At 49.7% G+C, this 19846-nt stretch overlaps 1 protein-coding gene across 1 annotated transcript in view; it reads right to left on the reverse strand.

Moving 5' to 3' along the window:
- The window catches only part of LOC137518036 (cyclic nucleotide-binding domain-containing protein 2-like), an 88898-nt gene extending 70696 nt beyond the window's left edge, over nucleotides 1-18202 (reverse strand). The window contains exon 1 of the mRNA XM_068235224.1: nucleotides 18068-18202. Coding sequence (XP_068091325.1) covers nucleotides 18068-18115 — 48 coding nt within the window. The 5' untranslated portion in view covers nucleotides 18116-18202. The remainder of the gene's footprint in view (nucleotides 1-18067) is intronic.
- Nucleotides 18203-19846: the final 1644 nt, after the last annotated feature.

The following is a 19846-nucleotide window of genomic DNA, read 5'->3' on the forward strand; positions in this document are numbered from 1 at the left end:
ACGCTCCAGAGCCGCTCTGGTGTGCACCAGCCCATTCACTTTCATTAGCCAACGCTCCAGAGCCGCTCTGGTGTGCACCAGCCCATTCACTTTCATTAGCCAACGCTCCAGAACCGCTCTGGTGTGCACCATCCCATTCACTTTCATTAGCCAACGCTCCAGAGCCGCTCTGGTGTGCACCAGCCCATTCACTTTCATTAGCCAACGCTCCAGAGCCGCTCTGGTGTGCACCATCCCATTCACTTTCATTAGCCAACGCTCCAGAACCGCTCTGGTGTGCACCAGCCCATTCACTTTCATTAGCCAACGCTCCAGAACCGCTCTGGTGTGCACCATCCTATTCACTTCCATTAGCCAACGCTCCAGAACCGCTCTGGTGTGCACCATCCCATTCACTTTCATTAGCCAACGCTCCAGAACCGCTCTGGTGTGCACCAGCCCATTCACTTTCATTAGCCAACGCTCCAGAACCGCTCTGGTGTGCACCAGCCCATTCACTTTCATTAGCCAACGCTCCAGAACCGCTCTGGTGTGCACCAGCCCATTCACTTTCATTAGCCAACGCTCCAGAACCGCTCTGGTGTGCACCATCCCATTCACTTTCATTAGCCAACGCTCCAGAACCGCTCTGGTGTGCACCAGCCCATTCACTTTCATTAGCCAACGCTCCAGAACCGCTCTGGTGTGCACCAGCCCATTCACTTTCATTAGCCAACGCTCCAGAACCGCTCTGGTGTGCACCATCCCATTCACTTTCATTAGCCAACGCTCCAGAGCCGCTCTGGTGTGCACCAGCCCATTCACTTTCATTAGCCAACGCTCCAGAACCGCTCTGGTGTGCACCAGCCCATTCACTTTCATTAGCCAACGCTCCAGAACCGCTCTGGTGTGCACCATCCCATTCACTTTCATTAGCCAACGCTCCAGAGCCGCTCTGGTGTGCACCAGCCCATTCACTTTCATTAGCCAACGCTCCAGAGCCGCTCTGGTGTGCACCATCCCATTCACTTTCATTAGCCAACGCTCCAGAACCGCTCTGGTGTGCACCAGCCCATTCACTTTCATTAGCCAACGCTCCAGAACCGCTCTGGTGTGCACCATCCTATTCACTTCCATTAGCCAACGCTCCAGAACCGCTCTGGTGTGCACCATCCCATTCACTTTCATTAGCCAACGCTCCAGAACCGCTCTGGTGTGCACCAGCCCATTCACTTTCATTAGCCAACGCTCCAGAACCGCTCTGGTGTGCACCAGCCCATTCACTTTCATTAGCCAACGCTCCAGAACCGCTCTGGTGTGCACCAGCCCATTCACTTTCATTAGCCAACGCTCCAGAGCCGCTCTGGTGTGCACCATCCCATTCACTTTCATTAGCCAACGCTCCAGAACCGCTCTGGTGTGCACCAGCCCATTCACTTTCATTAGCCAACGCTCCAGAGCCGCTCTGGTGTGCACCAGCCCATTCACTTTCATTAGCCAACGCTCCAGAACCGCTCTGGTGTGCACCAGCCCATTCACTTTCATTAGCCAACGCTCCAGAACCGCTCTGGTGTGCACCATCCCATTCACTTTCATTAGCCAACGCTCCAGAGCCGCTCTGGTGTGCACCAGCCCATTCACTTTCATTAGCCAACGCTCCAGAGCCGCTCTGGTGTGCACCATCCCATTCACTTTCATTAGCCAACGCTCCAGAACCGCTCTGGTGTGCACCAGCCCATTCACTTTCATTAGCCAACGCTCCAGAACCGCTCTGGTGTGCACCATCCTATTCACTTCCATTAGCCAACGCTCCAGAACCGCTCTGGTGTGCACCATCCCATTCACTTTCATTAGCCAACGCTCCAGAACCGCTCTGGTGTGCACCAGCCCATTCACTTTCATTAGCCAACGCTCCAGAACCGCTCTGGTGTGCACCAGCCCATTCACTTTCATTAGCCAACGCTCCAGAACCGCTCTGGTGTGCACCAGCCCATTCACTTTCATTAGCCAACGCTCCAGAACCGCTCTGGTGTGCACCATCCCATTCACTTTCATTAGCCAACGCTCCAGAACCGCTCTGGTGTGCACCAGCCCATTCACTTTCATTAGCCAACGCTCCAGAACCGCTCTGGTGTGCACCAGCCCATTCACTTTCATTAGCCAACGCTCCAGAACCGCTCTGGTGTGCACCATCCCATTCACTTTCATTAGCCAACGCTCCAGAGCCGCTCTGGTGTGCACCAGCCCATTCACTTTCATTAGCCAACGCTCCAGAACCGCTCTGGTGTGCACCAGCCCATTCACTTTCATTAGCCAATGCTCCAGAACCGCTCTGGTGTGCACCATCCCATTCACTTTCATTAGCCAACGCTCCAGAGCCGCTCTGGTGTGCACCAGCCCATTCACTTTCATTAGCCAACGCTCCAGAGCCGCTCTGGTGTGCACCATCCCATTCACTTTCATTAGCCAACGCTCCAGAACCGCTCTGGTGTGCACCAGCCCATTCACTTTCATTAGCCAACGCTCCAGAACCGCTCTGGTGTGCACCATCCTATTCACTTCCATTAGCCAACGCTCCAGAACCGCTCTGGTGTGCACCATCCCATTCACTTTCATTAGCCAACGCTCCAGAACCGCTCTGGTGTGCACCAGCCCATTCACTTTCATTAGCCAACGCTCCAGAACCGCTCTGGTGTGCACCAGCCCATTCACTTTCATTAGCCAACGCTCCAGAACCGCTCTGGTGTGCACCAGCCCATTCACTTTCATTAGCCAACGCTCCAGAGCCGCTCTGGTGTGCACCATCCCATTCACTTTCATTAGCCAACGCTCCAGAACCGCTCTGGTGTGCACCATCCCATTCACTTTCATTAGCCAACGCTCCAGAACCGCTCTGGTGTGCACCAGCCCATTCACTTTCATTAGCCAACGCTCCAGAACCGCTCTGGTGTGCACCAGCCCATTCACTTTCATTAGCCAACGCTCCAGAACCGCTCTGGTGTGCACCAGCCCATTCACTTTCATTAGCTAACGCTCCAGAACCGCTCTGGTGTGCACCAGCCCATTCACTTTCATTAGCCAACGCTCCAGAACCGCTCTGGTGTGCACCAGCCCATTCACTTTCATTAGCCAACGCTCCAGAGCCGCTCTGGTGTGCACCAGCCCATTCACTTTCATTAGCCAACGCTCCAGAACCGCTCTGGTGTGCACCAGCCCATTCACTTTCATTAGCCAACGCTCCAGAACCGCTCTGGTGTGCACCAGCCCCTTCACTTTCATTAGCCAACGCTCCAGAACCGCTCTGGTGTGCACCATCCTATTCACTTCCATTAGCCAACGCTCCAGAACCGCTCTGGTGTGCACCATCCCATTCACTTTCATTAGCCAACGCTCCAGAACCGTTCTGGTGTGCACCAGCCCATTCACTTTCATTAGCCAACGCTCCAGAACCGCTCTGGTGTGCACCATCCTATTCACTTCCATTAGCCAACGCTCCAGAACCGCTCTGGTGTGCACCAGCCCATTCACTTTCATTAGCCAACGCTCCAGAGCCGCTCTGGTGTGCACCATCCCATTCACTTTCATTAGCCAACGCTCCAAAACCGCTCTGGCGTGCACCAGCCCATTCACTTTCATTAGCCAACGCTCCAGAACCGCTCTGGTGTGCACCAGCCCATTCACTTTCATTAGCCAACGCTCCAGAACCGCTCTGGTGTGCACCATCCCATTCACTTTCATTAGCCAACGCTCCAGAGCCGCTCTGGTGTGCACCAGCCCATTCACTTTCATTAGCTAACGCTCCAGAACCGCTCTGGTGTGCACCAGCCCATTCACTTTCATTAGCTAACGCTCCAGAACCGCTCTGGTGTGCACCAGCCCATTCACTTTCATTAGCCAACGCTCCAGAACCGCTCTGGTGTGCACCAGCCCATTCACTTCCATTAGCCAACACTCCAGAACCGCTCTGGTGTGCACCATCCCATTCACTTTCATTAGCCAACGCTCCAGAACCGCTCTGGTGTGCACTAGCCCATTCACTTCCATTAGCCAACGCTCCAGAACCGCTCTGGTGTGCACCAGCCCATTCACTTTCATTAGCCAACGCTCCAGAGCCGCTCTGGTGTGCACCAGCCCATTCACTTTCATTAGCTAACGCTCCAGAACCGCTCTGGTGTGCACCAGCCCATTCACTTCCATTAGCCAACACTCCAGAGCCGCTCTGGTGTGCACCAGCCCATTCACTTTCATTAGCCAACGCTCCAGAACCGCTCTGGTGTGCACCAGCCCATTCACTTCCATTAGCCAACGCTCCAGAGCCGCTCTGGTGTGCACCAGCCCATTCACTTCCATTAGCCAACGCTCCAGAACCGCTCTGGTGTGCACCAGCCCATTCACTTCCATTAGCCAACGCACCAGAACCGCTCTGGTGTGCACCAGCCCATTCACTTTCATTAGCTAATGCTCCAGAGCCGCTCTGGTGTGCACTAGCACATTGAAATACATTACCCAAGCTGTTTTCAAACCGATAGCGTTTTTAAACGCTCACGAACTGCTCTGGTGTGCACCATCCCATTCACTTTCATTAGCCAACGCTCCAGAACCGTTCTGGTGTGCACCAGCCCATTCACTTTCATTAGCCAACGCTCCAGAACCGCTCTGGTGTGCACCATCCTATTCACTTCCATTAGCCAACGCTCCAGAACCGCTCTGGTGTGCACCAGCCCATTCACTTTCATTAGCCAACGCTCCAGAGCCGCTCTGGTGTGCACCATCCCATTCACTTTCATTAGCCAACGCTCCAAAACCGCTCTGGCGTGCACCAGCCCATTCACTTTCATTAGCCAACGCTCCAGAACCGCTCTGGTGTGCACCAGCCCATTCACTTTCATTAGCCAACGCTCCAGAACCGCTCTGGTGTGCACCATCCCATTCACTTTCATTAGCCAACGCTCCAGAGCCGCTCTGGTGTGCACCAGCCCATTCACTTTCATTAGCTAACGCTCCAGAACCGCTCTGGTGTGCACCAGCCCATTCACTTTCATTAGCTAACGCTCCAGAACCGCTCTGGTGTGCACCAGCCCATTCACTTTCATTAGCCAACGCTCCAGAACCGCTCTGGTGTGCACCAGCCCATTCACTTCCATTAGCCAACACTCCAGAACCGCTCTGGTGTGCACCATCCCATTCACTTTCATTAGCCAACGCTCCAGAACCGCTCTGGTGTGCACTAGCCCATTCACTTCCATTAGCCAACGCTCCAGAACCGCTCTGGTGTGCACCAGCCCATTCACTTTCATTAGCCAACGCTCCAGAGCCGCTCTGGTGTGCACCAGCCCATTCACTTTCATTAGCTAACGCTCCAGAGCCGCTCTGGTGTGCACCAGCCCATTCACTTCCATTAGCCAACGCTCCAGAGCCGCTCTGGTGTGCACTAGCCCATTCACTTTCATTAGCCAACGCTCCAGAACCGCTCTGGTGTGCACCAGCCCATTCACTTCCATTAGCCAACGCTCCAGAGCCGCTCTGGTGTGCACTAGCCCATTCACTTTCATTAGCCAACGCTCCAGAACCGCTCTGGTGTGCACCAGCCCATTCACTTCCATTAGCCAACGCTCCAGAGCCGCTCTGGTGTGCACCAGCCCATTCACTTTCATTAGCCAACGCTCCAGAACCGCTCTGGTGTGCACCAGCCCATTCACTTTCATTAGCCAACGCTCCAGAGCCGCTCTGGTGTGCACCATCCCATTCACTTTCATTAGCCAATGCTCCAGAACCGCTCTGGTGTGCACCAGCCCATTCACTTTCATTAGCCAACACTCCAGAACCGCTCTGGTGTGCACCATCCCATTCACTTTCATTAGCCAACGCTCCAGAACCGCTCTGGTGTGCACCAGCCCATTCACTTTCATTAGCCAACGCTCCAGAGCCGCTCTGGTGTGCACTAGCACATTGAAATACATTGCCCAAGCTGTTTTCAAACCGATAGCGTTTTTAAACGCTCACGAACTGCTCTGGTGTGCACCAGCCCATACACAGAGATCTCACCACTGCACTTCCTGGCTGGAATGGAATGTTTTTTTCTCTCCAGCTCCTTGTTATGAGTCTACGTGTGGTTCTCCGTATATAGTGATGAGTGATTGATGGCATATGTGGCTCATGTGTACATAGTAGAGAGGAATCTGGTATCTGTACACCCGTGTCAGGCCCTGTAGTGCTTTGGGTCACGCTCGATCAGCTCTGCCAATCATACAGCTATTGTGGTCCCCTGGCTACTGTCATGTTTGTCCTGTGGCCCCATAGCAACCGATTACTGATTAACTCAGGAGGATGGAGGAGAGGAGATGCACAGCTCAATGTATAAACATCCCTATATCACCCTGTGCCCCCTGTTGTGTGACCCCAGTGCCAATGCTCCAGAGTGCCTCCTGCTGTGTGACCCCAGTGCCAATGCTCCAGGGTGCCCCCTTCTGTGTGACCCCAGTGCCAGCGCTCCAGGGTGCCCCTGCTGTGTGACTCCGGTACCAGCGCTCCAGGGTGCCCTCTGCTAGGTGACCCCAGAGCCAACACTCCAGGATTCCAAGGCAATGCAAATCCAGTCTGGACTCAACCAATCATCGCATAGACAGTTTCTCAAGGACTTGTGGCCCGAAACGTTGTGCTTTATCTGTATGCTTTATCACTGCTGCAAAATAATACAAATTTTTGAAGACTATTTATGCGATGATTGGTTGAGTCCAGACTGGATTTGCATCGCCTTGGAATTCCTGTTGGAGGTATGATGGAGCCTTTTCCCAATCTGTGACTCCCAGTGATATTAGACTTTTTTCACCGAGGCCCGCAGGTTATACTCTATACTGTTGTGAATACTCCAGGATTCCCATCTGCTGGGTGACCCCAGTGCCAATGCTCCAGAGTGCCCCCTGCTGTGTTACCCCACTGCCAATGCTCCAGTGTGCCCCCTGCTGTGTGACCCCAGTGCCAGCGCTCCAGAGTGCCCCCTGCTGTGTGACCCCAGTGCCAATGCTCCAGAGTGCCCCCTGCTGTGTGACCCCAGTGCCAGCGCTCCAGAGTGCCCCCTGCAGACCGACCAATCTTAGCCGCCCATTGCTCCTTTTGCTAACTGTTGCTGATGTTCTCGCAGGTGGGACCATAGGACCATTATTGGGCCTCCATGCGCAGCCCGGCCACACGCGTGTGCCATTGGAGCGTTCTGCACAGTACTACCGCACAGGTGCAGAATGATCCCGGTCAGGGGAGCACAATGGGAGGAGCCTGCTCTGCCTGGCCTGACTGAAGCACTTTCTGGGGCAAACTGCAGGCGCAGGGGGATGATGAGGGAACGATCAGCCTGGAGGAAGCCCCAGGTATGTATAATTTTTTTTCTCTTCCCCATCTCAGGTACACTTTAAGAGGAACTGTAGTAAAAGATAATGAATAAAAGTCCTTTGTTGTTTGTTTTTTTTACAATATTCATTTAAAGATTATTCAGTCAGTGTTTGCCCATTGTAAAATCTTTCCTCTGCCTGGTTTACATTCTGACATTTATCATTTTAGTTCTGCCAGGTGATCAGTGCGGAATAGTGATGAGCAGAAACTACGCCCATGCGTAATTACACATCATCATACGCAATTACGCATTGTAATCGTAATGCGTCATTTCAAGGGAACAATGTGAGCAATTTCGTAGTTCATTGTTCCCATTCTTAATTACACATGAATTTACACGTAATTTTGTGCCGGCTGTGACAGTTAATAGCAAAGCTCCCGTACATGTCATTGCTACCAAAATTGCTACATAGGTTAAGAAGAATAGTGGGTACAAGTTACAAAAAGAATTGTTCAAAAACACTTTGTAGTTTTTGAGAAAATCGATTTTGAATATACAAAAAAAAAATGTTTTTTAAACTGTCATTTTTCTAGGTTTAAAATAAAAACCATTTTTCTTTTCATTTTTAAAATCCATTTTCTCAAAAACGACAAGGTTGCTACATGGTGGCAATAGCATGTATGGAGGGCATTGCTATTCACCACCAAAGTTGGCAAGAAATTACGTGTAAATTATGCATAATTATGAATGATTACACAAAGTCAATTGAATTATGAATTTGTAATTACGTGTATGCGTAATTGCAAAAATTTACATGTAATTTTGCGTAATTGTAGTTAGCAGCACTGGCGTAACAATAGGAGAAGCAGCCCCTGCCCACGCGGGGGGCCAGGGGCCCCCGGGGCCCGCTCATGGCCACATTTTGGGTGGGCAGGAGGGGTCGCAGCATGAGGGGAGAGCTTTGCACATCAGCGGAGTCGGGGGGGGGGGGGGGGGTCAGTCCCCCCTCCCTCACTTCAGGCTCTCCCCTCTGCGCTCCCCTCCTGCATCTATCTAAGTGTCAGCAGCGGCGGCAGCAGCTATAATTACCTCCATTCACCACGGAGGTTGCCGATCTGCAAGGGCTTTACATTACTTCCTGTTAAAACAGGAAGTAATGTGAATCCCTTGCAGATCGGAGACCTCCAGTGGTGAATGGAGGTAATTATAGCTGCTGCCGCCGCCGCCGCTGCTGACACGCGCAGAGGGGAGAGCCCGAGGTGGGGCTGATGTGCAAAGCTCTCCCCTCATGCTGCGACCCCTCCTGCCCCCCCCCCCCCAATTGGCCATGAGCGGGCCCCAGGGTGGGGGTGGGGCCCGCTCAAATTCTTGCAGGGGGGCCGGGGGACTTCTTGTTACGCCCCTGGTTAGCGGATTACGATCATCACTAGTACGTAATGTTCGTTGCACAGAGTGAGCTACTGCTTGCTTGACAGTTGGAAAAATCCATTATTTCCCACAATGCAACGAGGAGCACAGACAGCAAACTGTCAGGACCATGGTCATGACATCACACTGTGGGAGAGGTTCAGCATAATATCAGCCATACAGAGCCCCCTGGTGATCTATGTGAGAAAAGGTAAAGATTTCTTGTGGGAAAGGAGGTGTCAGCTACTGATTGGGATTTAGCTCAATCACTTCATGGTAGCAGCTTTGCACTCTCAGCAGCTCTGCAATGATTGGAATGCTCATCCATTCACTGTCACACTACGGCTCAGTGTTGTGTTTCCCATACTCAGGTCACATGACAGCAGTGACACTACAGGTCGGCCAGGTCAGGATGGCTTGCTGTGTTGGGATTAGCAGCACCATGGCAGTTAATGCGCTGTGAGGTCCCTAATGACAATCCTGAGCCTGCTGGAGACATCCTCACCCAGCCTGTCTGTAATTATGACTGCACCCAGTTCATCAGATACCTGTGAAGTTAATCTGTGAACTTGAGCCACACAAATCATGTTTATTATTAATATTATGAGCCTTTATTTAGAAAATGCCAGCACATTAGGCATGCACTGTATAGTTCTACATTCTTTATACACTCCTTGTTGATGAAAGAAATTAGAGGGGAAATGGCCAAACTGATTTCAACTGACAGAAAGGCTGCAGTGACTCAGATAATCACTCCTTACAACTGCACTGAGCAGATCAGTTTCACTGAATACTGAATGCACAACACGCCACACCACATCAGGTTCCTAACTGTGAGCCAAAAAGTGAGACACAGCTACAGACTGGAAAAATGTAGCCTAACCTGATTAAATGGGAAATAAAAACGTAGGATGCTAGCATACTACTGCCCCTGTAAACCTCCCTGGCGGTAAGCCCGTGCTGAGCACGGGCTATGCCGCGCAGGAGGATTTCTCAGGCCCTGCTGGGCCGATTTGCACACTTTTTTTTTTGCAACACGCAGCTAGCACTTTGCGCTGATTAGCCGCCGCCACTCGCCGGGCCCCCCACCCCCCAGACTCCGTGCCTGGCCAATCAGTGCCAGGCAGCGCTGAGGGGTTGATCGGAACTCCCAATGACGTCACAACGTCGATGACGTCATGCCGCCCGTAGCCATGGAGACGGGGGAAGTCCTCCAGGAAATCCCGTTCTTTGAACGGGACTTCCTGATCGGTGATCGCCGGAGGCGATCGAAGAGGGCGGGGGGATGCCGCTGCACAGCGGCTATCATGTAGCAAGCCCTGGGCTCGCTACATGATTTACATTTTTTTTTTTAAACTGCTCTGCTGCCCCCTGGCGGTTTTTGATAGACTACCAGGGGGGTTAAAGGATTCCCAAGGTGCCATGACATGTGTATGTACAGTGCCAAGCACACCAATAACTATGCTGTGTTCCTTTTTTTTTCTCTGCCTGAAAGGGTTAAATATCAGGTATGTAAATGGCAGACTCATTCCTGACTCAGACAGGAAGTGACTACAGTGTTACCCTCACTGATAAGATATTACAACTATAAAATACTTTCCTAGCAGAAAATAGTTTCTGAGTTCAGGAAAGAGATAAAAAGGGTCAATAGTTCATAGATTTTAGCTCTGGCATACTTCAATGAAGGTGTCATTGAACAAAAACATTACAACAGTAAAAACTTAAAAAGCACATTTCAATAGAAGATAAAACTGTGGAATATCTTAAGAAGTCATTTTTAGGAGAAGGAGGATAGATACAATTGTTTATTTCATTAACTTATTTTCACCTCGGACATCCTTTAACTCTCTAGTAAGGCCTCATCTGGAATATAGAATTCAGTTCTGGGCACTGCATTGCAGGAAGGTCTCACTTACCAGGAAAGGTTAGATAAACTGGCCTTATGGTCTGGAAAAAAGACGCCTTAAGCTACCCATACACTGCCTCGATTTCCCGCCGATATACAGCAGATTCGATCACTGTGATCGAATCTGCTGTGAAAATGTTGACCTATTCCATGGATCTGTCCCGGCGGAAGATTGCTCGATTGCGGGCGGGTCGGGAGTGCGTTGTTAGCGATCGACCGACGCAGCATAGCAGCAGTAATACATTACCTGTCTGCCGGCGCGAGTCCCCGGTCTGTACTGACACTTTCTCCGGCTGGCCTGTCTTCTCTTCCCTTCCTGTCTCCTTCTGTGACAAGCCAAAGTTTAAATGGTAGAGCGTCCTTTACTGTTTGTACTGCCGCTCGTCACAGGACAGGAAGTGAAGAGGAGACAGACCAGCCTGAGAAAGTGTCAGCACGGACCGGGGACTCTCACCGGCGGACAGGTAATGTATCGCTGCTGGCTGGGGGAGCACATGGGGGCGGCGAGCAGGCGGCAAGCGGCAGCTCTACAGGTGTGAATTTCAAGCTGAAATCGATTCAAAATCTGTGTGCAGTAATATGCAGCCAGTAGAGCCCTCTGTGATCAGATTCGATCAGAGAGGGATCCATCTGTTAGTCGACCAGTGTATGGCTGCCTTTAGAGATCTAATGAACATGTATAAATACATCAGAGGGCAATATAAAAGCTTTGGCGGATGAGCTTTTTGACCCAAGGCTTGTGCAAAGGACAAGGGGACATGATCTGCGCATGGAGGAAATACGTCTTTGCCATTTATTTAGGAAAGGGTTCTTTGCAGTAATAGTGATTGGGAGCTTTCCTTGCATTGAAGAACATCCATGGCTTTAATTACTAGGTGCGATAGGGAAGACTGATTTAGCCAAAGAGTCCCTCCTTGACATGTCACATCGTGGGCTGACATAGACACAAGCAAATCTGAATCGCATCGGAAAGCAAGGTAGGAAGGTGCTCAAATCCCAAAAGATCAGAAAGAAAATCAGGTCTTCCACTGCGTAATGCTGGGAATACACGGGTTCGTTTCTGGCGCTCGATTCTCCTCTTGATTCTACAGTCAATTCTCTTATCTTCCGCTCGTTTTTCTTATCTTTTTCCATTCACTTCTATCAGAAATCGAGCGGCGAAAGGATAGAAAGGGAGATCGGACATGTCGGAAATTATCTATGGAGTCATCTAATCACCTCGAAAAATGAACCGTGTATTCCCAGCATAAGTCCAGGAACAGGTCAATCACATAACAGATAATGCAAGGTCAGGATTCAGGTTCACATTAGAAGATCAATTATTCAGGATCAGATAACAGGATCAGAATTCAGGTTCAGATTACATAATCAGGATTCAGGTTTCAAGATTAGATCCAAGTGACAAGATCAGGATTCAGGTCCAAGCTGAGCTGCAATGCATGCTGGGAAGCCTGGGACACACTTTCAGGTTTGATTGGCCAATCACTGGCCAATCTTACCACCTCAATGTAGCAGGAGGGCCAACAGATTTTGAAAACTATAAACAGATTGTGTAGGTCAACCCTCATACTCCACAAGAGTAAAATGGTAAAATTGGCCAGTGATTGGCCAATCTCAATCCGATGTGTGCACCAGGCTTTAAGATGTGTACACAAATCCAATTTTGATTGGCTAATTTTATCAATTCCATATAGTATGAGGGCCAAGAGGTTTTGAATACTATGAATAGATTGTGTAGGTACAGTGCTGCCCATAATTATTCATATCCTGGCAGATTTTGACTTGAAGATACTTTTATTCAACCAGCGAGTATTTTTTTTTTTTTACGGGAAATGACATAGTTGGCTCCCAAAAGATAACAAGAAGATGGACAAGAGGCATTATTGTGGAAAAAACATTTCTCAGCTTTTATTCACATTTGAGCAAAACGTGTCTAGTCCAAAATTATTCATACCCTTCTCAATAATCAATAGAAAAGCCTTTATTGGCTATTACAGCAGATGCTGCCTATAATTGCACACCAGCCATTTGCATTTCTCCACAGGTATTTTTGCCCATTCATCTTTAGCAATGAGCTCCAAATATTTTAGGTTGGAGGGTCTTCTTGCCATCACCCTGATCTTTAGCTCCCTCCACAGATTCTCAATTGGATTCAAGTCAGGACTCTGTCTGGGCCACTCCAAAATGTTAATGTTGTTGTCTGCTAACCATTTCTTCACCATTTTTGCTGTGTGTTTTGTGTCATTGTCATGCTGAAATGTCCGCTGGTGCCCAAGGCCAAGTTTCTCTGCAGATTGCCTGATGTTGTCATTGAGAATCCTCCTGTATTGATATTTTTTCATGGTGCCGTTTACTGTGATTAGGTTCTCTGGTCCATTGGCTGAAAAACACCCCCAAAGCATTAGGTTCCCACCACCATGTTTGACAGTGGGGAAGGTGTTTTTTTTGGGTTGAAGGCTTCTTCTTTTTTACTCCAAATGAAGGAAACATCATTGTGACCAAACAATTCTATTTTGTTTTCATGTAACACAGAAGACCAGGAATCTTCTTCTTTGTCCAGATGAGCTTTTGCAAAGGCCAAGGGAGATTTTGTGTGCCTTATCTGGAGAAGTGGCGTATTCCTTGGTCTGCATCCGTAAAACCCGGCTGTGTGCAGTGTCTGTTGGATTGTCTGCCTTGAGACATTGCCACCAGCAGAGCCCAGATTCACCAGGATGGCCTCTTTGGTGATTCTTTTTCATCTCTCTCACTATCCTCCTGGCCAGAACAGGTGTCACTTTTGGCTCCCGGCCATGTCCTCTGAGATTTGCCACAGTGCGGAACATCTTGTATTTTTTTAATAATACTTTGCACTGTAGTCACTGGAACTTTAAAACATTTAGAAATGGCCTTGTAGCCCTTTCCTGACTAGTGAGCAGCCACAATGCGTAGCCGCAGGTCCTCACTGAGCTCCTTTGTCTTAACCATGACTGTCCACAAACCAACTGCAGAGCTGCTGTTTTTCACCTGTTGAGTTGATTAAAATGGCTGTTCCCAATTAATCAGGGTAATTAGAATGCTTTAGAACAGCTTGGACTATTTGGAAAGGTATAGAACTTTGGATTTTGCTGTGACAGTTTGTGAAGGGTATGAATAATTTTGGACTGGACACTTTTTGTTCAAATGTAAATAAAAGCCGTGAATTCTTTCTCCCACAATAATGCCTCTTGTACATGTTAAAAGGAAGGAAAATTAAGCAGGATATAAGGGACCAGTGTGGTTCGAATTATAAAACAACATATTTTTCTTATGAAATCTTTATGGAGGGTGTGATTATGGGGTGTGGCAATGGCATGGTTAGGGGTGTGGCATGGGAGGGGCTTAAAAAGGAACTCCAGTGAAAATAATGTAATAAAAAAAAGTGCTTCATTTTTACAATAATTATGTATAAATGATTTAGTCAGTGTTTGCCCATTGTAAAATCTTTTAAATCCCTGATTTACATTCTGACATTTATTACATGGTGACATTTTTACTGTTGGCAGGTGATGTGCATGCTTTTTTGGCAGTTGGAAGCAGCTGTAAACAGCTATTTCCCACAATGCAGCAAGGTTCACAGACAGGAAACTGTCAAGAGTACATACTTTTATTGTTTCTTTGTGGGAGGTGTTTCACCACAATATCAGCCATACAGCGCCCCCTGATGGTCTGTTTGTGAAAAGGAATATATTTCTCATGTAAAAGGGGGTATCAGCTACTGATTGGGATAAAGTTCAATTCTTGGTCGGAGTTTCTCTTTAAGTGTCCCTCTTTCAAATCTCAAAAAGTTGGGAGGTATGCAAGAACGTAGTTCAAACGACATTGTACACACGTGGCCAACTGCACGATATCAGCCCAACAGTTGTGTGAGTTGATCCACCGGATGGATCGAGCAAATAGGCAGTTAACAGTCGCTCATCTAGTCATTTGCCACCCGTACACACACCTGATTGTCGTCTGACAGACCAAAATCAGACGACAATCTGGCGGATTGGTTGAGCATGTGTAAGGACCTTTAGCGAATGAACTCTAGCATTGTGTGTTTGCTGGGCATTGCGATCAATGTTAGCTCAATGATGACATGTTCTCCAGCCTTTACTGAATCCACCCTGCAGTGTGAAGTGGGCCATACACTAGTCAACTTTTTCAATAGGTTAGACATTAGATTCATCTAAGCATGAAATCTAATAGAAACGCACTGCAACTATGGTTCTTGTCACGACTGATCCCGAGAGTGAAACCAGGAGGGGGGCGGGGTAAGGGCACAGGCGGCAGAACACGATTGAGGCTGGTTTTACACTATACCGGGTCGGTGATCGTGTAGTCGAGAGCCTGCTGTGTGATCAGGGCCGGGACAAGGTCCTCCAGCACCCAAGGCTGAGACACCAAAGTGCGCCCCTCCATCCCTCCCACCCCAGCCGTCACACACTGATTGCTATTACACTAAGAGGTGCCCCAGAGCCCCCAACACCTTAATCTCTAGTTATCTGGCTTGCAGCCACTGCCATGTATCCCCTTTTCTTATTTCTCTCTGCTTCAAACGAAATAGGGGAATGAAAGCTGAGTGAGTTGTGTGCCCCCTCCTACACTGCGCCCTAAGGCTGGAGCCTCTCTCGCCTCTGCCTCGGCCCCGCCCTGCACCCCCTCCTACACTGCGCCCCGAGGCTGGAGCCTCTCTCGCCTCTGCCTCGGCCCCGCCCTGCACCCCCTCCTACACTGCGCCCCGAGGCTGGAGCCTCTCTCGCCTCGGCCCCGCCCTGCACCCCCTCCTACACTGCGCCCTGAGGCTGGAGCCATTCTTGCCTTTGCCTCTGCCCTGTGTGTGATCACTGCACCACAAATCTTTCTTCTTATGACCCTCTGACATGGTGCGGCGACAGGGTCACACGCCCCCTGTTGGGCAGGAAGTACATCACTGGGATTCACGTTTGTCTGCGCATGCACCCCATGTCACACTGCGCGTTTACACTTAGTGTGTCACCCATAAAATTCAATTACCCCCAAGCACCTTGCGATAAGCGTGCTTGCGATAACGTGTTGCAGCCCATGCATGGGATTGGATAATTCTGGCGCATCGCAACAGAGCGCAATAGTTGTAAAAGTCTTCATACACTTGCATTGCTTTTGCGGCCCCTTGCAGTAAAATAGGGTAACACAACGCAAGTTTTGACTCCTGGTGTAAAAAGGGCCCGAGGCTCTGCATAACTTATACTGTATTGGCCAGTACAGAGCTAGCAGCTGCAGCAGCTGTGATATCAGTGTTATGTTTTCTGCTGAAATCTTGCCTAATATGTAACGATGCAGAGCAGTAGAAAATGTAAAAAAAACCCAAAACTTTTACCTGATCTGCCACTGATCTCACAGTGTGTGTCTAGCTTTAGGCCCGGTTCACACTGGCAATTTAGTGGCAAAGGGATCCGTGAAAATGGATTGGATTACCTCTTGATCGGATCCGTTTTCACGCCATTGCCGTTACATAGTTACATAGTTATTTTGGTTGAAAAAAGACATACGTCCATCGAGTTCAACCAGTACAAAGTACAACTCCAGCCCGTCCCCCACAGATCCCTGTTGATCCCTGTTCATCTGCTTCCGTTCTGTTTCCCCACATCCCCCCTAGACCCCCATCACCAAAGTGGACTTGCCCCTTAGAACGGTCCATTTCTTCATTGATGTGAACAGGGGCGTAGCAATAGGGGGTTGCAGAGGTTGCAACCGCATCGGGGGCCCTTGGGCCAGAGGGGCCCTCCCTCAACTGCAGTATTAGCTCTCTATTGGTCCTGTGCTCATAATAATCACTTCTATAGATACTTTGAATAGTGGTAATCAGTAAACTGCTCCCCATTCCATTCTTGCACCTCTGACACTGTAAATGCTATTGGCAGGTTTTGGTGCGCTGTATCAACTGTTATGTATAGAGTGCTTGGGGGGCCCCAATGTACAACTTGCATCGGGGCCCACAGCTCCTTAGCTACACCAATGGATGTGAAGAAAGCGTTCGGTTTTCTAATTGCCCCCAATGCAGAGCTTCAGCTTCCGTTTCTGTTCCGCTGGGCTCAGCGCTCCGGGAAAATTGCTGCAGGGAGGAAACTTGCACTCCGTTCAGCGGATCGTGCGGAACGGATCAGTTTGAACGGACGGATGTGAACGGATCCATAGGCTAACATTGGATCTGTTCCCTTCCGATCCGGGAATGGACTGTATTTTACTAGTAATGTGAATGGGGCCTGAAGCAACATACACACATTTGTATTGAACTCGGCCAGCGGCAGATGATAAAGACCGCCTCGGCCAAGAATCGTGAGTGAATCCAGCGTGTGTACAGCAGCTGCCCGGCCTCTGCTAAAGATCCAGCGTGTCAGAGGTTTAGTAATCCCCAACAAGTAACCAGTGCATTGTCCTCCCCATTCCCCCGCCTGCGGTAACCTGCTCAATCGTGTCCTGTTATTGTCCTCCGCACCCCCTCCCTCTATTGCAACAGATGCGTCGCTAGTCTGGAGGCTAGTGACCCATATGCACAGCATCGGCACTGCACTGTTGCCCCAAGAGATACAGTACTGATCCCTGACGGATGTCAGAAGTGCCTCCATATGTATGAGGCTTTAAAGCGGACTTGAACACAAAACTTCCTCTCTGCTCTAAACGATGCGCAACAGCATAATTACCTTTAAAGACAAACAGTTCTTCGTTACAGTGTACAGTGTGTTTACTTCCTGCTTTCATGGAAGTATACATAGGGTTAACATCGGTTTACAAATAAGCTGCTCAACTGTGGCAGAGGAAATTTCTGAGCTGACACAGCTGATGGATCAAATTACAACTTGTGATTAGACACAGATGAGGGGGAATTAGCCAGGTTAAACTCTCTAAATACATACAGGGTACATTTCTCGGTTTTCTTTCTATCCTGTGCAAGAGTTCGGGTCCACTTTTTAAGGTGCTCATTAAAAGAACCATATTTTCTTCAGATAACACTCATTGAATAAGATTTTTACGATTGAATTGTACAGAAAAATCACACAGTATGTGGCCAAAATCCGACATGGAACGATTCTATGGTTGATTGAAAAAATAGAATTTTGTGGATCCGAATGTTGGACTTTACAATCGTATCTGAAGAAAGAAAGTGCTCTAATCGACCCGAATATGTAAAAATCGATAATCACCTTGCGGTTCTCATCCTGCTAATTTGATCTAATGATCGCATCTGAGGAAAAATATTGTACAGTTAATGGGCACCTTTAGAGAGACTGAGGACATCAGCACAGCGATCAGGTAAGTATCAATCATACAAGTAAGTCAGTGAGGCTTCCCTTGCAGTCCTGGTGAGCTCTGTCCTCTCTCTGTATCTCTGCAGTATACTTGTGTTGAGGCCCCCGCCCCCAGCGATGTGCCCCCTCCCCGCAGACACACAAGCGGCAGGCACTCACCTTGCGTCCTCTCCTGCTGGACAGGCTGTGTGTGTCTGCAGGTGACATGCTCTCCCGTCTGACTGCTGCTCTCGTCCTGCGGACACAAACTGTCTGACCAGCCCACTGCCTCACGGCCCTCCTGTTTACTGCAGTTTCTCTGGCATCCTGTCCTGTCACCTGCAGCGGGATAATTCTACCTAACGGCCTCTGTCCCTCACCTGTCATGTGCCGGCATACCGGATCAGTAACCTCTTCATACCTGCAGCCCTCTAACTCTGTGCTCAGCAACTATCTGCCACTATCACCAGTAACCATGGAGATTAAGGACAGCTGCAGAGAGGTGTATTTAGAGTAAGAAAATAGTTTGTTAAAGAGAATCTGAAGCCAAAATAATGATAATAAAAATAAACGCAGATACTTACCTAAGGAGAGGGAAGGTTCTGGGTCCTAATGAGCCTTCTTGTTCCTCTCACGGTCTTTGAGTTCCTGCACTGGCTCAAATTCTTCCGCTGCGGGAAGCTTTGGAAGTCTTCAGGAGCCCGAGTCCTCCCAAAGACAATCAGCTCTATACTGCACATGCGTGAGCATGATAGAGAGCATGTTTGCAAGTGCTCGGTATAGAGCGGCCCATCCTCGTGAGCACTCGTGCCCCCGAAGACTTCCAAAGTTTCCTGCGGCAGCAGAGAGCAGTCTTCGACCCATCGGTCAGAGACTACTAATGGGGGAGCCAGCACTGGAATGAGGGGACCAGGAGAGGAGCGGGAAGGCTCCATAGGACCCAGGGCCTTCCCTCTACTTAGGCAAGTACCTGTTTTTTGTTTGTTTTTTGGGGGCTTCAGACTCTCTTAAAGAAAACCTGTAATGAGAAAAAGTTTCCCTGGGGGGTACTCACCTGGGGTGGGAGAAGCCTCCGGATCCTATTGAGGCTTCCCCCGTCCTCCTCGGTCCTACGGCGGCAGCAAAAATCCTCCCGGAACGGCGGGGATGTAAATATTTACCTTCCCGACCCAGCGCAGGCGCAGTATCGGCTCTCCACTCTGAGATAGGCGGAAATAGGTGATCGCTGTTGGGCCGCTCTACTGCGCAGGCACAAGTCTCCTGCGCCTGCGCAGTAGAGCGGACCCGACAGAGATCGGCTATTTTCGCCTATCTCCGTGCAGAGAGCCGCAACAGCGCCCCCGATGGAGCCAGGAAAGGTAAATACATTTAGCTTGTCAGGCTTGTCGAGCTAGGATTGCGGGATGCTTCGAAGGAGCCAGCGCTGGACTGCCTGCAGCTACAAGGGAGGGAGAAGCTTCATTGGGACCCTGAGGCTTCCCCCTACCGAGGTGAGTACCCCCCAGGGGAACTTTTTTTGTTACAGGTTCTCTTTAAGTATTACCACTATGCAATGCACATACAGAGGTGTTTATTCAGGGCCGGATTTGTACTCTTTACCGCCCAAGGCCACTGTCACCAGCCTCCCCCCTTCAGTATAGATAGCAAAATGACCCCTCCCCCGTATAGGTAGCCAGATGACTCCTCCCCCTTTCCCTCCAGTATAGGTAGCCTGAGGACCCCTCCCACTCCATTATAGGTAGCCAGATGACACCCTTAATCCCTCCTCTTCCCACCCCCTTCAGTATAGGTAGCCAGCTCACCTTCACACCGCAGCAGCTACCAGTGTCACTCATTTCTCCACTCGTCTCCAGTGCAGAAGCTTCCTCTTCCTTTCTGTCTCCAATGCTGCCCAAGTCCATAGCCTTCAGCCACAATGCAAATGTGCACAGAGAGCAGGGCAGCCACTGCACAGGCGGC

The sequence above is a fragment of the Hyperolius riggenbachi genome, chromosome 5, assembly GCF_040937935.1.
Source record: "Hyperolius riggenbachi isolate aHypRig1 chromosome 5, aHypRig1.pri, whole genome shotgun sequence".
Taxonomy (NCBI): domain Eukaryota; kingdom Metazoa; phylum Chordata; class Amphibia; order Anura; family Hyperoliidae; genus Hyperolius; species Hyperolius riggenbachi.